This window comes from Diospyros lotus, chromosome 3 (genome assembly GCF_014633365.1).
Source record: "Diospyros lotus cultivar Yz01 chromosome 3, ASM1463336v1, whole genome shotgun sequence".
NCBI classification, from domain to species: Eukaryota; Viridiplantae; Streptophyta; class Magnoliopsida; order Ericales; family Ebenaceae; genus Diospyros; species Diospyros lotus.
Genome location: NC_068340.1, coordinates 23,214,224 through 23,237,941, shown reverse-complemented (window position 1 = coordinate 23,237,941; position 23,718 = coordinate 23,214,224). Strand labels below are relative to the sequence as shown.

Below are 23,718 nucleotides of genomic sequence, written 5' to 3'. Positions count from 1 at the left end.
GTGTTTTGTCAGTCTACAAAGTACTACTGGATATTGCAGGCGAAAACTTCAGCCAGTGCATATGTGATGTTATCATTTCCAGTACTTGCCACCATTTATAGCCTCACAAAGCGGGCATCAAAACACATCACCATTCACGAAAGTAGCTGCACGTAATGTTTACATATTCTGGCACAAATTAACTAACTAGTTTTATAGTTCAAATTAATTTTGTTGCTTTAAAATACCCAGTCCACCTCTTGTTCGCTTTTCAGAATTAAAAACAAGTGAGGATCATACTGAATATGTCACTTATAGTCGGCTCCTTTGTTCCAACTAACAAACTCAAAAACTGTATCAGTTTCCTTTTTATCGTAAGTAAGCAAATATCGGCACCTTGTTTTATTATCAATAAATATTATAAAAAGGAAGTGACAAAATTAAGTATTTTACTTAATCGGCTGCTTATTTTGGCTCAGAAGTAATATGCCTATTTTATGTTCTTTCACTTAAAATTACTTGTATGATCATATTAGTAATTTTTTAATTAACATGTTTATAATCCACACGAGAGAGAGAGAGAGAGAGAGAGAGAGAGAGAGCATGCTTGTATAAGGAAAAATCCAAAGGGTATAATTTTTTTTCCAACAGTTTATATATACTAAAAAGAGTTGGCAGTTCCCAGATCAAACCCTAAGCCGAGCACAATATATATTATGTAATCTAGAATGTATAATTCATAAACCGCACCAGAGAAAACTAGTGGTGTAGTACTGCAGACCAATACACTTCCACGGTAAGGAAAATAAAAAGGGAAATATCACAACAAAAAAAGGGGGGCTGGGCCACATTACGTAGCCTGTGTACATACATACATACATATATATATATATATATATATTTCCCACATTGAGGACTCCATCACTGGCTGCTAGCTCTTCTGACTTATTAGTTGCATGCTTCTTCGAGGCTGTTTTTTCCCTTTTGCTTTCCGCACAATGGAGAGACCAGAGATTCAGCTGGAAGCCTGATGACCAAACAACTGCAGGCGGAGGAGATGATGGTGGAGATGGTGAGTGTGGGGCCGGCCAACGCATTGCTTGCATAGAGATGACGACAAGTATATCGTCACCATGCTTATGATCATAAATGCTACTCACTGATGACGAGAGATGGAGATAACAAATGTCACTATATGAAACAAAACTCCAAACTGCTTGTTTGCTTCAAAACCGGACTATATAGCTCCAAGCAATCAAAGTCCAACATTTTCTATGTTGGGACTTGATCTAAGGTTTCTCTCCTCACGAAAAAGATCCCTACACTGTTCCTTTCCTCCTAACGAACCAATCAGACTCTCTCTCCGCAACTAGCATTGTGTACAACCAAACCAAACACAAGGAAATTGGAATGCCCAACAACCACGAGCAATCCACTCCCTCTCTCTCTAAATGGTTTTTCCCTTTTCTTTTTTCTTCATAAATTAACAAGGGGAAAGACCATAAGCATTTGCGAAGGTGAGTAGAGATCAAGTAAGGAAAGAGGAACTCACCGGAGCACTACTTTCAAGCCATGGCTGATCGACCGGTCGGGAGTCCATGCAGGAGTAATGAAGAAAACATAATGACACCACCATCCTAGTTTTTTGAAGATGAAAATGCGCAAGACACACCCAAAGAAAAGGAAACCAAACAAAAGGCACACAAAAAGAAGGGGGAAATAAGAGTGAACATATAGTGAAAATCTTGTTCAAAGAGACCTATGATCAAGGATATTCACATTGGTTCTTTGTCTCTTAACACTCCCCGAAGAAGACTCGTCCCCATTTGTCTTCTCCATTACTGCTTTCAAAGCTTCCTGGATCGAACTTATAGAGTATTGCTGCTGCTGCTGGTCTCCACCGCCGCCGGATTCTTCTTCGCCGGTAATAAGCAGGACATTCCTTACCCGTCCACCCAGAGTTGTAATCTCAGCTTTCAGCGTTCTGAGTCTCAAAGCTTTCAATGTCTTAATGAGGTCCGGCAAGAGATCGGACCTGTCTTCACAGCACAGTGAAGCTTTGATCACAAACCTGCCATCTTCGTCCGATGCATCTACGGTTAGTTCATCAACCTCAGTAGGCACCACACTCGTCTCCGCAATCAGAGAAGTTTGGCGTTTAAGTTCCTTCACATGTTGTATCACTTCAGCCAGCAATGAAGCTTTGTCCGTCTAACAATCAAAGAGTTAATAAAAACCCAGTTAGATAGATATCTACTAGAATTATTCAAGGAAGAATCATTAGAACCCTAAAAACCCCTCGAGAATAGGCTACTTAGATGAAAAGAAGAGAATGGTTTTATAGATCATTGAAGCTCGAAAGTTGGGAGTCTTTTATATATTGCGGGGTTTCTAGGCCTGGTATGTAGAGACTGACAAGAATGCTTGTTTGTCTGTCTTCATTTCTTTTCATTCCTCGTCCGAGTTTGACTGCAAATCCGGCAAGAATTTTCCATGGAAGCTTTTTAACTGCCGGCTGGTTTCTCTTTATCATATCAACCAAGCGACATTAACGCATATGCCTTTTTTCATTTTTCTTTCCTCGGGACTTACACAGACCAAAGAACATAAATGGAACCGAAAAGGTACAATTCACCAATCAAACCAGTAGGAAACGAACCGAAATCAAATTGAAATATGCCACCCCACAATCAAAATTCTTGCTTATGGGCCATTAGGATTTTTTTTTGCAAGCGGAATCTAAAGGCAATCTACGGAGATCTCTTAGCCAAAAAAGCATAGTACAATGTAATCCAGAATGCTATAATGAGAAGCTAAGATTATGCTTATGGTTGGTAATGATTTACACACATATAAGCGTCAATAATTTATGATTAAAAACGCGGCTATATGAAACATTTCTTACTTTGGTGGTGCTGGGGAGTAAGCTGCGGAGCTTGGCAAGGTGGTTGTTGATTCGCTCCCTCCGTCTCCTCTCGGCTTCACTGTGGCTCTTGGAAGCCGCAAGGGCTTTGGCATCCATGATCTCTTGAGCCGTCATTTTACCCAGCTCTGCCTGGAGGCCGAACGGCGCAGAGCCCGGCTGAGCCACCTGGCCGAGCGCGTCCGATATGAGCCGGAGGTGGTCCGACGATGAACCATCGTAGGCAAATTGCAGAGCCGGCGATCTTCTGTTGAATAAACCGCCGTACGGCGACGGTGCTGGAGGGACGATAAACGGGTCGTTGTCGCGAACCGGGTTCAAGTGAACCGGCGGGAGGGACCATGGGAGGATTGGAGAGACATCGGGGAAGATCAAACTTGACCTAGCTCCGTTTATAAACGCATCGGTACTGTTTTGGTGTTGCATCTGTTGATGGAGGAAGAATTGCTCTTGGTAAGTTTGCATGTTGTGAATACTCTGGGAGCAGTCGCCTTGTTCTTCTTCCTTTTTCCCACACATCATATCCATGGCTATATACCTGTTGGCTTCACTGTGTATATGTATATATATCTTTATATATGTATGTGTGAATCAAGAAAACAAGTTGGGAATTCAGGGACTTTAGGGTTGTTCCCTAATCATCTCTCGACTTTCCATCAGATAAAGACGAAAAGGGAGAATATAAAGAAAATGATCAAAGATCAATTGGACTGGCTCTGGGGGAAGGGGGCCAAAAGGGATATTAAGGAAGAGAAGGGAAAAGGAAGTAAAGACACGGCTTGATTTGATTAGGGATGAAGAAAGAAAGGGTCTTTGGTCTTTCCTGCTAATTTCTCTCTCTCTCTCTCTCTCTCTCTCTCTCTCTGTATATATATATATATATATGAGTTGGGTTTTCTGGCACAGGCTTTGTGGGGGAGATGAGGCGGAACCCTTTTTATCCTGAGCTTGAGCAAAGCTTTCCTTTTGGCCTTGTGCATCTTTTTGGTTTTTCCACCCCACCCCCTAATATATAGAGGTGTGGAAGTACTGTTGTTGGTCACACACCTTTCCTTTCCTTTCTTCTTACGGCATTTCACCCTCTCTCTCTCTCTATCTCTCTCTCTCACTATCCATTTCTTTCTTTTGCTATCAGAAGACTGGGTATCTCACATAAAAAAACTAAAGAATATTAGAATATAGTTGCTTTCTGATTGGTCCAATGTGTATCATTGCTCTGCTAGTGACGGTGCGGCAGCAGAAGAGAGAGAGAGAGAGAGAGAGAGGGGCGGGGGGGCAGGAAACACAAACACAACACAACACAGTGAACACACAACTCACAGATTGTCGACCGACCAAAGACAATATTAATAAAGCAGCCCAGCCAGAGAGAGAGAGAGTACACAAGTGTTGCATCATGATAAAAGGGCTTTCTAGGTTTGCTTTGTATTTGGTACCTCCTCGGTCAAGCCCCCACGTTCTCATGGCCTCTCTCTCTCTCTCTCTCTCTCTCTCTCTCTCTCTCTCTCTCGCAATTTCCACGCCAAGCCAAGGCTTTCTGCTTGCCCGAGACCCATGTAATGATTGTGTCTTGGAACACACTCCTCTCTTTCTATCTATCTATCTGCATTTTTCTCTCTCCAAATGAATGTTAGTTCTTTGCGCATCTAAGTTTCCTCGATTTCACTTGCATATGTGTATTATTATTAATCAAGTGTACTGCCTCTGCTTCTGCTGCCGTGAATTACTGGCTCGATCTTTCCAAGTAAACACTTGAGGGAGCCTTTGGGAAGGCGCTATATTTGAGCAGCTATGATGAAATATTGCTCAAGCGGCACACTTGTTAAGACCTCAGAGGCCCTGGATTATATATTCTTTAGTATTCAGTACAGAATCTAAGGGACACTTATTAACTTCCTATTATATATTAAGAAAACTATTATATATTCTTTTACAAAACAATGAGAATTACACATTCACTAATATTATATGTCTTCATGCAATTTAAAAATTGTATTTCACTGTATAATAATTAACTTAATTTCTAACTAACACATTTATTTGCGTAATATTCTTATAATAATATAGTTAAAGAAGGCACTTCAAATATATACAAGTAATATATACCTGTCTACAATAATGCATGCTAGCGTAATGTGAACTCCATTGCTCTTTTCTGAGAAAAGAACAAAAGTCACTGGCATCATTCAAATAACTATCTGAAAGAATGCTAGCATAATGTGAACTCCATTTTTTTTTTTTTTCTGTAAATCATAATGTGAACTCCATTGCTCTTTGCTAAGCTGTCACTCTTTCATTCCTTTCTTAAGTGTTTCTACGTTAATTATACAAAACCCTGTTAAGTTTCATTGTAGTCGATCCAAACGTACGTACTAGGATGCATGATTTGAGGAATTAGATTTTGATAAAAAAAAAAATTCTATTAGATGTGTTTGAGTCAAGAGGTAGTAAAATATTAACCCACTCTGCAGAACCTCCATGTTAAGAGATATATTTTAAATACATACATACTAAAAAATTTAATAAATGATAGAAAATAGTTATTATATAGCGTTTGCATTTTGAATTTGTTTTTCTCAGTTCATGTAAACTATTGTAAAGTTTGAGATGGAGAGGTGAAGTCCCCCAAGTGGTTGAAATGATGTATGGAAACGATTTTTCCATTAATTAAGTAGAGATGCGCACTAAGTTAATTTAACTTTTTCCATTACCAGTAACATGCTAGCTACGCTATAATAAATTTCATTTTTTTAAAACATTTTAATTTTGTTTTTAGAAACCTGCATATTTAAAAGTATTAGAGATTATTTCTGAATATATATGGCTCTAAAATAACACATAACTCATCTGCCTTTAAAAATAATTAGAGACAATTACTAAATTTGCCTCTAAAAATAGTAGTAAATCTAGTCACCTCATTGTTTACGCTATCCCCGAAACTGACTATTTAATTAAAAGTTTATCTAATATAGATCAAAAGAAAGAGTTTCATTAAAAAAGAAAGAAAGAAAGAAAGATGATGGAAGAAATTAAATGTAATGTCTTAACAAGCTCTATATATACAAATCTATTTGCCCTCCTACCTAAATGGCATAAAAACAATGTATTAACTTTTGATTTGCAAGTCAGATCAAATTTGCCATTCTCCCTAAATGTTTTTATTTTTTTCCTTTTCTTAATATTAAAGGAAGGCAGATAAAAGATACAGAGAGAAGAAGCTCTAACATACCAAGCCAAGAAAAAAATAAAAGAAATCTCCAAAAGACCTCTCGCCAGCAGAAATTGTAGCACTATCAATTAATAGGCAAAAACGCATGATCTAGGAGTCCGAATTTTCTTTTATGAGGGGCCTGAATGCTTTTTGAGTTCAAATTTTGCCTCTCTTAATTCTATTTTTATGTATTTATTAATCTATTTTATAGCAACAATTCAAGAAAGAATGATCGTCCTTTTTATGCACATCATTACCTTTAATTTCTGAAAAAAAATGGTGTACTATTTTCAAAGTCAAGACAAAAGTTTGATTTCAGAGGATTATATCATATATTCTAGCTAGATACGTGCATAATATATATTGTGTGTGTGTGTGTGTGTGTGTGTGTATTCAAGGCTACTCTAGTTTCTGTTAAATTTGGAGGCAGAAAAACAATAACAAAAAAAGAAGAAGAGAAGAAAACCACGTACAAGCAACATTTTTTGGCACGTTTATATTCTGCATTTCCATATTTTAGTAGAGGGCGAAATCGCAACTTCAATAACTTTATTGTTTTTGGAGAATGTTACATAATTGCCCTCGGCACCGTGTTAAGTTTTTGTGACCAGAATCGCTCCTACACATGTATATACCACTATGTGTGTGTTTATATATAACAGGTATATCCTTGCAATTAATACGCGCGCACACAAGAAAGCAACATATTATGTGATTTATCTTCTTAAACAAGTTATAATATTCTTCCAACTTAATCTATATTTAGTACATTATTCAACTTGATCAGCATGCAAATCTTTGTTATTGGAGGGGCCGGGGTTAAGTAGTCCATCATCCTATATGCAAGTCAAAGATAATGGGCATTATGATCACAATTAATTCATCACAACACATTAATTTTCTCTTCTTATATGTCCAGAAGAAACAAAATATTAATCATCTATCTTTCAAAAGCAATATTACTTTCTGTTTTTCACAAGCACAACCAATCTCAACGCTTTTGCTTTCTTGGTGAGTTTTATAACCCTTCCCTTCCCTTCCCTTCAAATTAAAGGCCAAAAAAAAGGAGAATTTTGCAATGACTTCTGACATTCCCGAGCTCAAAGAGGAGCCTCTCATTTTGCTGCTGGTGGTTGGCTGGTTGGCCCTAAAACGGGTAATAATAAAGCCTCTTTTAATTAACACCAGCTATCTTGAAGCTCAAGAATGTTTATGCACATTCAGACACACTTACACATGCAGAGAGAGAGAGAGAGAGAGAGAGAGAGAGAAAAAGTTGTGGGTGAAAGGGGGATGAGCAGCTGGGTCAGGGTAATTACACGGTTAATAAGAAGATTGGCCGCCAAAAGTAAAGCAAAAATCATCAACCCTACGAACCTTTTATATCCCTTTCTAGCATCATAATCGTAACGTGTTTATGCCTTGTAGAGCCAACATGAATATGTATATATATATATATAGGCACTAGCATGTATATATATGTGTGTGAATATAATACCATGCATTTAATTAATTACCAACAAGCTCATTTCCAATGCCTTTCCTGCTACTCCTGCTCCCAGCCCTTTTCTTTTACCACCATGATCAAAGTCAGTCCATAGCTGATGAACGCTGCTCTCTCTCTCTCTCTCAGAATATTGTGGTACTCTTTTTTGGCTTTAGGACATGGAGGCTTAGGGAAGGGGGTCCTTTAGAAGGGTCCTCTCTGCTCTTTTGGTGGTCACACGCATGGCTACTTCGGTCTCCGTCCTTGTCAACTTTTTTTATTTTCTCTCATAACTTTTTCAGATTGCATTGTGTGTTATTTTTAATCTCTTATTCAAAAGTTTGATGATAACTCCACTACCACGACCCATTACACCCACAAAGGAGCCTTTGTTTGTGGGGTTTATGATGACATCAAACCCACGCTGTCATGACGTTTTGTCCCTACTCATGATATGTTCTTGGCATATTAATGATTTCATTTCATATTTTATGTAAAAATACCATTAAAAAAATGTGTCCAAAGTTATTTTTATAATTATAAGCTACATTAATATTGACTTTTTTCTTTCTAATATCTTTTTTTTTTATTAAGTTATATTATTCTAATTTAAAGTTCTATATTTTCAAAAACCATGTTTCGCAATTTTTTTATTAAAAATTGTATAGAATATTAATAGTAATTAATACTTTCATAATTATAAATCATTTTGATAAATTAATTAATAGTTTATCATTTAATATATATTTCTCTTTTTGCTAAACAATACAATTAAAACCCAAGCCAAACTAACACCTACAAGCGCAAGAGGAGAGGGATGGCCAAACCCTTACATACCAAAGCCAAACAAAGAGACTAGAAAGGACCATGGGATCGACCGATGGCGTCAAAGAATAGGAGAAGCATCCGCAAAGGCAAAAAGACCAAAGGGCTTGGGGGAGACAGCCAAGAGGCGAGGGCCTGCAATGGACACGGGCTTACGACGTACTTTAGCTATGGCTCAGAGATTCCAATGGAAAGCATGGGAGTGATCCCGACAGGTTTGCATTCGAAAGAGGACTAGAAGATGACTCGAAAGAGGTGGCATCCGGAGAGCAATTAGCTAGACTCTTGACTGTCTCTCCACATCCCATAACACCAACTGATCCAACACCTTAGAAGACACCACCATATCCAAGAACCATGCATTATATAAAAGAAGCCTAATAAACGTTCAAAAATCCCCAAAAACATGATATTACAAAACAGAAAGAACATTACATATGTATGTATATATATATATATATAATATACCAATTGTTTAATGTATAAATATCAACAATTTACATAATTTTTTATATAACTTACAAATTTTCATATATATATTACATAAACACAAAAAAAAAAAATTAATTTGTAAATTCATCCTTAAAAATGTTTAAACCTGATCGATAACCGAGCAGATCATTATAACGCGAATATTTTGAGTGCGATCATCACTATTTATTAATTTAATGCAAACAATTAATTACCAAGTTGTTCTTATTTATATTTTTATTCTCTGAGGGTACACGACTTCCCACATAATATATATGCAAGTGCATGATTCTCACATGTCAGTATCATTCTATGGCATATTGGAGGCAAATTTTGTAAGCCACTCCACAAGCGTATAGATTCGTCATGTGCTAGCTAGATCTAAATGTAGGGCTCCTTTGATCCACCTTTTCATTCTTTTGGGAACTTAAATTAATATTGAGGCAATATATATATAATTAATTTGAACAATTAATTTATTTGTTCAGGTACAAGAAAAATAAATAATATACAAACAAACATTTTACTATATATATTCAGAATGGTATGACCACTAACCACTATTTACAAAAATATATATACAGTATCATTCTCACTTCATCTTAATTAGTAATTGTTCATATATATGATGATGATTTGGTATTTGCAAATACGCGGTTTTGGTTCATAAATTGAGATATATACACATGTGTTCAGGTTATTAAGCTATGAGATTTGTGGTGTTACTACTTAATTCCCTGAAACTGTGAACTATATTTGTTCAATTTGATTAGTGGGGTGTGGTGTTACTAGCGACTTAAAGCTATATATGAGGTATGTTTGTTCACTTTAATTATTAGTGGATTAGTCTCTTGAGCTAAGATAGTGAACCTAGATTATTGACCAAAATCAAGTTAAATTTTTTATATATTAATATATTTTTCATTTAATTTTTATTTCTCCTTTTTGTGATTTATGTGGTTTTTTTTTTTGTAAATGAAAAATATATTAAAAAGAAAAAAGCGGGTTAATGTTTACAATAGACCATCGGGACAGATCCCGCAAAAAAATACAAAGAAACAGACCCATACTCACATTAGAAAAGGAAACAAAACCGCACAACCGCTTCAAACATGTGATGCGAAAATAAAATAAACTAGAAATAAAATAAAATATGGGAGACTAACTGCATGCACCCCATAGCGATAAAGGCACGGGAGAACATGGGAAGAGCACTGAAAAGCCACTGAACAAGGATGATAGCAGTCGTTGATAATGAAGGCTGGCCCACAAGAGGCCTTCATCAAGTCTAAAGGAGATCATCCATCAAAGCCAACACCATTCCCCAAGAAAATATAATACATGTGAAATCTAATCCTTATGATAACAACAACATAGGGATTGCGCAAGAAAGAAGAGAGGGACAAGAGGCATTCCTACCAAAGACCCTACAAAAAAGACCACACTTACAATCAAGAGAATCAATAGCATTTGAACAAACATTTGGACAATGAAAAGTGCTAGTTGAAACACAAAGGTGAAAGCCGCCAGAAATGGGGAAAAGCTAAACCTTGCAATGAGCGATAGAAGCGCATGGAGAACAAACGAGTTCAAACAAAGGTTTGAATCTGATAAGCAATTTGAGTAGGGGGAACGCTCGCTATCTCAAAAGCATCAATTATTACATTCTTGTCACAGAAAATAGACAACTACGTGCAAGGAAAGCCAGACAACCATATTCCACAACGATTTGTGATTTACGTGGTTGTAGTGCCTAGGGCCCCCCAAAAAGAGAAAAGCATACAAGCTAGGAAAAATTGGTTTAATTTGGTAGAAGATGTGTCAACTAGTGTATTCCTCGTATCGGCTGAAACTGCATCAAATAGTGTATTTCTTACATTAATTTGGTTTAACCCAAAAGACAACCTATCTAATCTAGAACAATATAAAAATTAAAAATGAGAGTGGGTAGTCATGTTCATTGGTGATGTGAATAATCTAAATTAATAAATAAATCTGGAGATATAATTAGACAAACTACTATTATGTTACATTTATAAATTAAATTTATTATAATTTATTTTCTCTCCTTGAAAACTGGATGAGATAAAATATACAATTTTCAACAAATTCTAATTTGTATACTCTATTCATTAAATGACAGGTCTAATTTGACTTTTGATGCAAATAAATCTAATATATTCATATCGTCCGTGTAATACCCAATCTAGTTAAAGTGTTTTCAAAATTTGAAAAAAAATATTTAAATATTGAAAATTTTCTAAAATATGACATGTTCTCATATATTGATTGTTTAGATTTATTTTTAAAATTAAAAGTTTTAAAAGGAATTATAACTATAGAAATAAAAACACCACTTTTGATAGTAAATTTTATAAGAAAAAGGTAAATTTTTTTTTTTCAAATGTATGGATAGTTTATAAAATACTATTAATCATTCTTGTTATTGTAGTTTAGCATAAGGAAGTTTTTCAAAATTAAAATTAATAAATCTTATTTACATTCAATTATATCACAAAAATTAAGTAATTTGGTTATATTGTCAATTGAAAATTATTTACTTTATAAACTTAAATAAAAAAATTAATTAATAATTTTACATATCAAAAAATAAAAATATATATTTTTTATTATTTATTTATATTAATAAAAAATCACTAAAATAATTATCACCAACAGTCCCATCTAATCTTAATTCGACCCTGCGTGGTTGGGTGCTAAACACAATTCATTACAACCACACACACACTCACACACACACACACACACACATATATATATATATAGCGTTACTTTTTCTGATGGGAAAGTATACTTTACTGATAAATTAAAACATCAATTATTTTACTGTGGTATTTTAGAAGATTGGGGCCTACTGGTCACTGGCAAAAGGTGAAATGGAAGTTTGGTTTTGGATTGATTTCCATCATTAGAATGGCACTTCACCAACTTTGCCCATGCTTTGTAGTGTTAATGCTTACATAGAAATTAAAACTTGTGGCAAAATCAAGCTCCATCTATAATACACACACACACACACACGGATCTGATCTGATCTGATGATGAGAATGAAGGTTAATGTGTGGTTGGTACATGACGACTACTCTATTGGGGTAATGATTATGCGCCCGGCTGTAGAAGACGACTACCGCTCGCTCGCTCGCTCGCTCAATTGATCTGCGACTGTTTATGTTTGGCCATGGCAGCTGGCTGATGATCAATTCCCCACTGAGAAAATAATCAATGTCAGCTCAGCTGCTATATCTATATATAAATGTATATATATATATGGATGGATCGGTTCAAACTCTGACGTCTAAACAAACAGTAGTTAGTGGCCCCCCAGAAGAGTTAAAAGTGGTTTGATGCATTCAGACCCTGCGTCCTGTCATTCGTCGACGCTTCACAGTTTCCAAATGTCCACGAGGTAGGCACTGAAAGAAAGACCTTATTCTGTCCTTCCTATATATGAACATCCATCCTCTCTTATTCTTCTGGATGCTTCGCTTGAGCCTTTGCTCACTTCAGTTGGCGCCCCGCTTTGGGGCAATTGTCTTTTGTGTTTTCCATTTCAATCCCAACTTATATTAAAAAATAGGTATAATACGAGGTTTGATCGAATGACATAATCCCCTTAATTTTATATTTACAAAATGATAAAAGATCTTATTTGACTTTGTAGTTTTACATACAAAAGTTTAAATATGACAAAAATACCCTTTTTCATTTTCTCTCCCACTCCCTCTTATTTCTTTGTATGGTGAATTATTTAAAATTTAATTATTTGTCAATCTATTTCCAATTCGATAATGGTTTAATCATCTAGAAGATAGAAAAATTAAGAGTTAAAAAGATTAAAAAAAATCGACAAACTAGTGAATTCTAGCTAATTCATTGAATTGAAAACTAGTATAAAGGGAAAAGAGGAGAAAATACGATAATATTTTTATTATATTAATAATTTTAATAATAATATAAAAAAATATAATTAGAATTAAAAAAATCAAGCACACTCAGTATTATTTCTCAAAAGTTGATCAAAAGGTCTTATTCAAAAAAAAAAAAAAAAAACTATAAACCTTTACCACCCAATCTTCTGGCTTTATTTTAAGCCATTAACCATCTAAATATACTGATTATTGAATGTGGACTTTTAGCCAAGACATTAAGGGTGTGTTTGATAGCATTTAGGTGGAAAGGAAAGTATTTTTCAACTTACATAGAAAATAAAAACCATCTCCCCCTAGATGGAATTTTCCATAGAAAATAGCCAAAAACAAGCTTTAATGGTTATATCATGAAATTCAATTTCATGAAAAATATAGTGTGTCAAACACTCAAGATAGAATTCAATTCCTTGGATGGGACATTTTTCATGCTATCAAACACACTCTAAAGGTGTGTTTAATTACATTACCTAGAATTTAATTTTAGATAATATTGCCTAGAAAATAAAAACCATCTCACCCCCTTAGAAAATGAATTCCATGAAAATAAGCTTTAAATAGTTGTACTATATATATTTTTTCATGAAAAAATTAAGAGTGTTTGATTATTTTTCACAAAAAATGTGTAATAATTACATATTTTTTATGAAAAATGTGTGCAATCAAACACACTTTAAGGGTTTGTTAGAACAAATGAAGTGAAACAAAAAAAAGTTGAAACAAAATTAGATAAAATTTACATGGTTCGATAAAGATTGTCTATATTTACGATCATATTAGGTGTTTTTTTTATTATGTTTAAAAAATTATCATTACAAGAATTAGGCTCACATATTTATAGAGAAAAACTAAATAAAATAGAACTTTTAATTTGAATAAGATTCTTAATTTGTTTTAAATTTCAAAAACAAATCTCTCAATTCTTAATTTGTTTAGTTTTTGGGAGTTATGTGACGCAGTGTTCCCGTGAAAGACATTACTCCCTTGGCGCTTCTTCATTGATTAGACAATAAGACTCTCATGCTAATTCTATTGAAGTGTCATAAGTCGAATCAAATTCTATATCTCTAACAAAAATTATTAATTAGATACAAAAAAAAATTATATTATTATGTCGATGAATAAACTTTCTCTGTTATTAATTATTCGTTGGCATTCATGCGTACATCAAATTTCCAGGAAAGGTCACTTTCAGTTTATTCCTTGGGAAGTGCCCAACTGGGGAAAGTGGGAGTTTGATAACAAACCTCAAATTTTGTTTTGGTATCAAGTGGAAGATGGGTACTGAGTGTAAAGATTAGATTGAGACAAATATGGATGGACTGTTTAGGTGATCCCCTAAACAAGAACAACAACGTTAAGAAGTGAATTAAAACTTTAAAAAAAAAAAAATCTGAAATGAGAGGCAAAAACAAAAGACAAATGTCCGTTTGGGTTAATTAGGCTCAGTTGTGAGAATCATACAATAATCTAAATGGGACAAGAATTTAACCCGAGGTTTTGCCAAAAATTGAAGCTAAATGGGACCGGCCAGAAGATATTGATTCATATCCCATTACAAGAACTTGGACAATGTACAGTGAGAAACACTAAGTTTGCTAATGATTACATTAAAAATGGGTGGAAAAGGGGGGAGGGGGATCGATGGAAGAGAGCAAGATATCAGAAGAATCAAGCAATATCCAATAAATCGCTTCTGTCTGTCGGAAAGTGAAATTAATTGGATTGGATCCCACAGTCACAGATGCATAGTCAACAAGTCCCCCCCCCCCCCCCCCCCCCCCCCCCCCCAAGTCGCAGTCACAATCATCCACTGTGGCCCGGACCTCCATCTTTTTAAACTAGACTTAGATTGTTAAGTTTATCAAATTTAATTAACATTAAGAAGAATATTTTTTGAATTACCAAGCTGGGGTCGGCTTTCACTTGGATTTCAATGTCCAATCAAGATCCTTGAGCCTTGATAGATATATATATATAGCATTACCATGTTGTCTAATGATCAGGTGATGTTGTGTCCATCCTTTTACTTTTAAATAGTCAAATAAACACCACAATTATAAAGCTTTTTTTTTTTTTTTTGCATGCATAGGAGTCAATGATTTGCCAATATGCTCTGCTCTCAATATAATTCATTTCTCCCACAGCCGAAAGTGAAGCCCTAATCCATACTGTCTCCCAGAAATATACCCTTTTTCACGGCTCCTGTTAATGTTATTATCACAACATATATTCCATTATATATTTCCCTCAATAATATTAATTTATTATGTGGTATGGATTTAACTAATTAAGAATTAATCAATAAAAAACTTTTCTTTCTTTCTTTCTTTCTTTCTTTTTTTAATTTTAATTTTTGGAAAAACAAAAATAAGTACTTGGAACAACAATTCTTTTAACACAAAAAAAACATTATAGAGTTGAATTTAATTTAATTCAGAAATAATCTTATTCTAATTAATTGGGGAAGTTAAATTAATCCTTTAAAGAAGAATTACTTTTAGCAAATAACTAATTAATGATAAAGTAGGTACGATATATTCCTTAAAGGAATAATCGAAAAATGAATCTATAAACCAAAATATTTTAAAGAAATGAAAGATAAAACAATAATTTGTTCTGTTTAAGAATAATTCCAATAAGAATACAACCATGCAATTGGGCCAAACAGAACAAAAATATTGATGGTGGTATTTTGTCCGATCCACCTGATTGATTCTTGTCAGAAGCACTGTAAATTAATGGACACAGAGGACTGGGCCCACAGAAAAGGCCACGAAACATTGGGCCAGAGCCCACAAAACTTTAAAGCCCAGCTAGCTTGACAATAACTTCGAATGGGGAGGAAGGAATGCAGTGTGAAGAACAGGGCTTTCATGTGTGAAGAAATAAATAAAACGAGAGACTTAAAGGGAGAGAAGATCAAGCCTTTATTTTTAATTTTTTTAAATAGTAAAAATATCTTTATTTTATTATTTTAAAAATCAAATTTTTAAAAATAAAAAAAAATTGTAAAGGAAATTCAATACAACATTTGTTATTTTTAGTATTTTTAACCAAAACATGTTGGAAAATCCAAAATAGGGAAAATGGACACCCCTCCCTCTTTCTCTCTCTGCACTCATCGCCTACTCCACCATCTCGTCCTCTCCTTCTCCAAGTGGCCGCCATTAATGGCCAAGGCCTTTGGTCATCACATTTACATCATCATCGTCGTCGCTCACACCATCGTCGCTTACACCCCATCAGCCTCGACCTTGAGAGAGCCCGCCAACACCGCTCACACCCACCCAGTCGCCGCACCCCGCCAACCATAGAAACTTCCCCCACTGTTGCTCCCACCACTGCCGTCTCTCTCTTTCTCTCTCCACCACCTCAGTCGCCCAAAAATTAAGTTTGACTGAAAGTTTAAGGTTAGATCTATAGCGATTTGGGCGTTGGATCTTACTGATTTTTGAGTATGTTGGTCAATAATGATGAGAGTGTCAAGTGGTTGGCTCTGATCGTTAGAAACCACCGGCCACGATGACGACTAATAGTGTATTTTTTAATTTTGGTTGAAAATTAAAAATTAGATTTATGGAAATCTAGCCGTTAAGTTTGGCTCATTTTTGTGTATGTTAACCTCCTTGACTTAACGTTTCCAATGATAGGCTCTGATTGTGGGAATTTCCAACCAGCGATGGTCGTCGATGATCTCTGATGACAACGATTATGGCTGGTTTAGGAATAAAATATTATAAAATAATTTTTTTTTAAATTTTATTGTAAACTCGTTTTTTAATTTTTTTTTATTTTGAGAAATAATTTTTTAAATAATAAAAACATATTTTTTAAAAATTTAAAATAAACGTACAAAATATAAAAATAAAAATAAATTTAAAATTCAAAATTAAAAACTAGAGTACGATGACAAGACCATCTAAAGGTTTGGTTGAGTTGGAGTTTGGACCAAATAGTGCCAGACATGAAATCAGAGCTCAGGTCCCATCTCTGGGAAAAGAATACAAACATTAGCGAAGGAGAGTAGTTGGCAACTTTTATAGAGAGAGAGAGAGAGAGGAAGGATTTAGTGATCCGTTGAGCTTTCTTCCCAATCACTACAGCTGGCTCTGCCAGCATTCAAGATGCCTTTCTCTCTCTCTCTCTCTCTCTCTCTCGATAAAGAATTTTGTGTCTCCAGATCGTCACACATTATGTTCTAAATCAGTTTTACGTGTTACTTATAAACGTATATTTATAAATTATAATTATAAATACATTTTAATAAAGAACACATAATAATAGTGTAATTAATTTAATTTGGTACATAATAATAATATTAAAATACGTCAACTGTTACAGAAAACTTTTTCCCCTCTTGGAGCGCCCTTCCTTCCTTCTTGATATCAATTGAGCTAAAAAAATAACTAAAATCTGAACTAAACAGGGCTGAAACTACAAAGTCCATTAAATTAAAATTTTAAATATATGAATTGGCACGAACACTGCAGGTAACCTTTTGTGATATTTGATGAATCCAACTCAAAAACAAAGAAAGTAGGTAGATATATGTTTGTTTAATTATATAGAGAAGAGGAGATAAGGGAGGGAGAAGTGGGAGCTTGAGGACCATATGCAATGCAAATGCTCCGTCATCCAGCGGCAGCATCAGCATCAGCATGTAGGCATATATACACAAAACAACACCAATTGTCTGGGTCGGTCGGAATGGAATAATGTCACTCATCCATCAGCCGCACGGTACCGGCACTGATCACACCCACAGACCGCGCTACAGTCTATACATACTAGTAGCATTCACATTCCATCTTACCCTACCACAAATTTCCTTCTTTTTCAAGGGCCACATATAGCTATATATTATAGCTTCTACATATCTATCCTTCCTCGATCGATCCACCTGCTAGAATATATATATATATATATATATATGCTCTTCTTCTTTGTACTCTGCTTGTTATATTTCAAAGTGAAACAAGAAAAAGAGGTAAATTACACTTTATATATATATATATCCTTTGATATTCAGTATAAATACAATAAATACTCTTTTTTTTTTAAAAAGAGAGAGAGTTGAATAACACATATCAATAATAATTGTCGAAGTTAACAAATTAGAATGAAGAAGTGGTATATATGCGTCCGTTTGTGGGGTTGAGGAATGGGGTTGGGGGGGGTGGAGTTGTAGTTGCATAGAGTACGTACTAGCTAGAGTAGTATTTGTTTCCATGCAGATATGCAGTTGAAGTTGATGATGAATTGAAGTGGCCAGTTGCCATTAATACATTATTGGAGTTGAGAAATCTAAAGTTACCGGGCACCGTTCATATATATCCTGTGATTTCAGTAATGAATTGCTTCTATATATATATATCCAACACAAGATATATATATATATATATATAATGCATTAATTAAAAACGATATACTATTGTTGTTGTTCCATTTATTTATATATGATGGTACTTTTAAATTATATCAATGTTAAAAATGTCCAAGCCAAAATATACTACTGGATTAATTAATGATACACAGCTTTTAATTGACTTTTGCATTCAGAAATTACTACATGTTAAGAATAGAACAAATTGTTTAATTTCTTTTAGATTAATTAAAATTCGGGAGAAATCAATGGAATATATATATATATATATAATAAACTCACTTTGCAAAACTATATATATTTTAAGTACAAAAAGATTGGCGGGGTCGTAATCACATGATGATATGATAGGTTGATATGCAATAGGGTCAATCAACCTGGATTATCTCTTTCCCTATGATTAGCTAGCAGGCAAGACACTGTCGCAGTCTGCTAACTTAATTAGATACATAAGAGAATTTAAGCAGTCCTATATATATTCAGCACCTAATAATTCTAGCTAGTCTTGTCCCATGGATATTAAAAGTGGTCAATGTCTTGAGAGGGTGTGCTTCTGTGGTCCATCAATAATTCAGAGGACTCTTTGTGCACAGTAAATCTTTGTCTACAGTGAGTTTGAGTTTGAGTTTAGTCATTACGTCTAGTTAGATTATCATAATTAATCTCCTCCCACGTCTTGTCGGGTCAAATATGAGAGGCAATCGGTGTGAGCAATTTCACCTTTTAGACCAATAATTGAGGGCATTTGGTGAAGGAGATTGAATTATTATATATATCAACAATAAATCAACTGAAGGAGAATATATAAGATATGGGTTTGTCAATGAAGAATATAAAAAACCAAACCATTTTTATTATATAGAGAGTTAAAAACATTGAACAAGCACTTACTGGTCATCACATGCATATTATGCACATTAATTATTATAGATGAATACAAAAGAGATGGCAATTGCAAGTGTGTGTGTGTGTGTGTGTGTGTGTGTGTGTGTGTGGAGAGGAGAAGATAAAAATTAATTTGAAAGAAATAGTAAAACAAACAACAGAGCCAGCCAGCCAGCCGGTCACAACCCACAAGAAAATTTCACGTGAAAAACTGAACTCCAAAGCAGCGTCCAAACAAAAATGCCTCACGTTCTCTTTTCAGTTTTCACTTACACTTCAGCCTCTTTCTGAGTTGTCCACTTTTTTTAAAAAGCATTAATAAATATAAAATTAAATATATTATCCACTTTATAACCAATAATTAAAAATAACAATTAATCGTGGTAGTAATTGAAAATTTAAAATTCCGAATAATTGATTGTAACACTCGGAGTCAAGGTAGGGCACAGCCGCGCCGTGAAAAGCCGAGTCTTGACCGGTCTTTGTCGAACTCCAACAAGAACCCTTGCTGCATCAAGTTGCCGATCACCGAGAATCCCCCCGCCAACGCCACTGGCTGTACCGCCAGGCACTTCACGCCGTCGGCGGTGTCCACGAAGTAGTTCCGGGGCGGAGGAGAGAACACCGAGCCGCCCACGAGCTTCAAACTCAGCCTGGGTAGACTCGGTCTCCGCACGCCTGACACGTTGAGGCAAAAATCGAATCCCAGAGTCGGCTCGGCTGGAGACGGTAACGTGACGCGCCGGTTAAATGCGGCTACGATCTTGCGGTAAGCCAGGTCGGGTAAGAAGGTCAGCGTCGTCCCCGAATCGACGATCGTACCTCCATTGCCGGCGTCATCGATGGCCCAAACGGAAGGGTTTATCCGTAATTTCGCACCGCCAACGGAGACGCTCTGAATCCCAATGTAGTAAAATGTGGGAGATAGAGGGTTGCTTTGCAATGGAGTGTAATTTAATCCAGGTTTCCCCGATACGACGCCGTTATGGTCGCCGCCGATTAAGAGAAAGCTCGTCGGAGGCGGGGAGATGGTGTAGTCCATGAGACAGTACGAGAACTTGTTGCCGAATCGGCGGCCCAGTTGGGACGACAGAGAGATGGGCCCCCGGCCCAGGCCCATTACGCCGTTTGCCCCGTTGAATGTCGGGCCCGTGACGCTCGGCCCGGAGATCCGAAATCCGCATCCGAATGCCAATCCCTGGTGCTGCACTTCGCTGCCGGAGCTGGTGTTGAACGATGCCGTTTCGGTGGAGAAGAAGCCGCTGGTCTTGGATCCGTCGGAGTAGGAGTACTCGTAGCGGCAGGGGCTGTGGAGGCGAGTGCGGTTGCAGGGCACGCGGCTGGGATGGGGGACGAGTCGACACGCCGAGTCGAAACAGTGGTGGGGAGAGAACGAGGCCGAGTGGCGGGCCAAGAAGGCGGAGCCGGGCGGGTGGGAGCTGCAGTTGCGGCAGGCGGAGCAGGCAACCCACACCAGGTCGCTGCCGGTGTCCGCCACCAGCAGGAGGCGCTGGGGAGGGTTTCCGACGTGGAGATCCACGAAGTACTGGCCGGAGCCGGTTGAAGCGCCGGAGGTGACCGGGAGGTGGGGACCTGTCTTGCTGCGGTGGTGCAGGGCGGCGAGGCGGCGGGCGTCGGAGGAGAGGGCTTGGGAGGGGGATGGCAATGGGTCCTGGTGCAGCAGCGGAAGCTTAATGAGGTAATCAGCTCCGGCGACGGCGGAGGGCAGGGCGTGGGAGAGATCTGGGAAGACAGCGAAGAGAAGGGAGAGAAGTAGAAGGGGCAGCAGCACCATTGTGTTGAATGCTGGGCTCTGAGAGAGAGAGAGAGAGAGAGAGAGAGAGGAGGCGTTAGAGCTGTGAAAAGGACGGCCTATATATGCATATACGTATCTGTTTTTATTGTCTGCCCATTTAATGCGTCCCGTAAACTCTCTAAATTAATCATACTTTAGGTACCTTATAATTAATATTTCAATCTATTTGATCCCAAAAGGAATATATTAAAATCTTTACATAAAATTGTGAAGAGTAATAATAATAGCACAAAATGGTAGTTGTGACAAAAGAGAGAGGGGGACAGACTTGGGGCAGGACAATGTTATCCACCCTTGAGGTTCAAAACGTTAATTCCACTTCTCTCATTTAATTCTGAACATTTTTATATCATATATATATATATATATATCTATATAATAAAACAGAACTGTTTTTGAAAATGTCTCAAAAGTGAGACATTTCAATGGCTCAGATCATTTCTAATATATTTGATGGCTCAGATTATAAATTTTCCCGCCCACAGCAGCCATCTGAGTGTCCCTCTCCCTCTGTCTTTCTCTCTCTCCCTCCCACCCACCCACCAATCCATCCCCGTCTCCAGTCCCCCCCTTTCTCTCTTTGTATATATATAAGCAATGGAGCCTGAAGCAGCGAGCGGGGTGGGCTCGCGGTGGCGGACGATGCAGCCGCTGGGTGCGGCGGTTGAGGCGCGTCCGATGGTAGTGTAGCTCTTAACATTAACATTATTTGGTTTTACAACTTCACAGTAGTGTAGCTCTTTCATGTCATTTGTAATCAATTATCTGTATAAATTTATGGCTGAGGCGATGAGCTCACCTATAGGCTGTAGGTTGGCTGCCTACCTACTAAAACTCCATAGTTTTACAACTTCATAGTAGCGTGCAGTGTGGGCTTCTGCTGCAACTACTAAAACTCACCACCAGCCATGGCCTGGAAAATGAATGCTGCTTCATTCAGCTCTCTCGCGGTCTTCTTCACCTCCATGCTTTTTCTCCTGCTTGTGTGCTCTCGCTTGCACTTTTCAGAAGCTCAGTCCTCGGCTCAAATCGTGAGCGGCTTTTCCTGGACCTTCTATGAGTCCAGCTGTCCTAAGCTCGAAGACATCATCCAGAAACGCCTCAATAATGTCTTCGATGATGACATCGGCCAAGCTGCCGGCATCCTCCGCCTCCACTTCCATGATTGCTTTGTTCTGGTCTGTACATCCACATTTTCTTAGCTAGCTTCATGCGTCTTTGCCTACTGCTTTCAGATTTCACTTCGCTTTGCAGATCTGATTTCGGATCATTGATTTCGGCATGGATCATCAGGACAATAATTGTGAAGCTTAATTTTGCTTTGCCTTTTCCTCTGTGTGATGTAGGGATGCGATGGTTCAGTATTGCTTGATGGATCAGCCAGTGGGCCAAGACTGAGCAGGACACTCCTCCGAACCTGAGCCTAAGAGCAGAGGCGTTCAAGATCATCAACGATCTTCGAGAGCGCGTCCACAAGAAGTGCGGCCAAGTCGTCTCCTGCGCCGACATCACTGCCTTCGCTGCTCGCGACGCCGTTTACCTGGTCAATTTCTTCCAAACATGACGGGGTTAACTTGGAGATGAAAAAAATGAAGTTCTTAGTTCTTACGCTATCTTCAATATTAATTAATTGAAGTAAATTCAAGTTAGGATCAAATCATACATTAATTCACTCATAAATCAAGAAAAAATAAAATAAATAATGAAATATTCCACTTAATTTGTAATTTAGCCAAAGAAAAAAAAAACAAATTCTTCCTTTAACATAATTTTTGTATATGTGTCTGTTCTATAAATATCAAGTGCGGTGTGTGTGTTGTGTGTATATATTATGTATATGTGTGTTGTATTATGTGACGGTCAAAATGGGTGTGTGTGTGAATATGGGTGTGTCTAAAGGCGCACATAGAGAGAGAGTGTGTGTGTGTGGCGGTGGGTCGGCGGCCGACCTTGACAATGGCAGTGGGTGCGTGTTTATATGATGTGTGTGTGTTTATATTATGTATATGTGTGTGTTCTGTGTCACGGTCAAAATGGGGGTGTGAGAGAGAGAGAGTGTGGCAGTGGGTGTGTTTATATGATGTGTGTGTGTGTGTTTATATTATGTGTATATGTGCGTTTCGTGTGTGTATATATCTATATAACCTTGGCAATGGCAGTGGGTGTGTGTTTATATTATGTATATGTGTGTGTTTTGTGTGTGTATATTATGTGTGTATATTTATGTACTAGGGATAACCCGTGCCTGAAGGCACGGTACAATTAAAAAAAAATCGAACGTGAAATAATTAAACACTGAACATGGTTATCAAATAATGCATAACACCTCACTTACTTTACAATAAAAAAATTAAAATTAAAATGTACATCAATTAGTGCTACTGACATCAAATTATAACTACATAAGAAAAAAAAAATATCATATTATCATACACCAAAAAGAGTGGGTTAAAATTTTACAAAAAATGGGTTAAAGTTTGAGTGAGGTGTTATAATTTAACCCATTTTTTGTAAAGTTTTAACCCACTCTTTTTGGTGTATGATAATATGATATTTTTTTTTTCTTATGTAGTTATAATTTGATGTCAGTAGCACTAATTGATGTACATTTTAATTTTAATTTTTTTATTGTAAAGTAAGTGAGGTGTTATGCATTATTTGATAACCATGTTCAGTGTTTAATTATTTCACGTTCGATTTTTTTTTAATTGTACCGTGCCTTCAGGCACGGGTTATCCCTAGTTAAATAATATAAGCACCCTCCTCTTATTTGGGCATCAAACGTGAGG

General features: G+C 36.7%; 3 protein-coding genes across 3 annotated transcripts; 1 reads left to right on the top strand and 2 right to left on the bottom strand.

Annotated features, from left to right (window-relative positions):
- Positions 1-608: 608 nt before the first annotated feature.
- Positions 609-4,371, bottom strand: LOC127798149 (transcription factor bHLH30-like). Its single transcript, XM_052331496.1, has 2 exons — positions 2,885-4,371; positions 609-2,190 (listed from the first exon to the last, which is right to left on the bottom strand). The coding sequence occupies exons 1-2, from the start codon at positions 3,428-3,430 to the stop codon at positions 1,729-1,731; spliced, it is 1,008 nt and encodes a 335-aa protein (XP_052187456.1). The 5' UTR covers positions 3,431-4,371; the 3' UTR covers positions 609-1,728.
- Positions 4,372-19,222: 14,851 nt separating this feature from the next.
- On the bottom strand, positions 19,223-20,998 carry LOC127796513 (aspartyl protease family protein 2). Its single transcript, XM_052328675.1, has one exon. It carries the CDS (start codon positions 20,906-20,908, stop codon positions 19,547-19,549), a length of 1,362 nt encoding a protein of 453 aa, XP_052184635.1. The 5' UTR covers positions 20,909-20,998; the 3' UTR covers positions 19,223-19,546.
- An 839-nt stretch (positions 20,999-21,837) lies between these two features.
- On the top strand, positions 21,838-22,493 carry LOC127796883 (peroxidase 12-like). Its single transcript, XM_052329287.1, has 3 exons — positions 21,838-22,111; positions 22,165-22,264; positions 22,310-22,493. Exons 1-3 carry the CDS (start codon positions 21,838-21,840, stop codon positions 22,491-22,493), a joined length of 558 nt encoding a protein of 185 aa, XP_052185247.1.
- Positions 22,494-23,718: the final 1,225 nt, after the last annotated feature.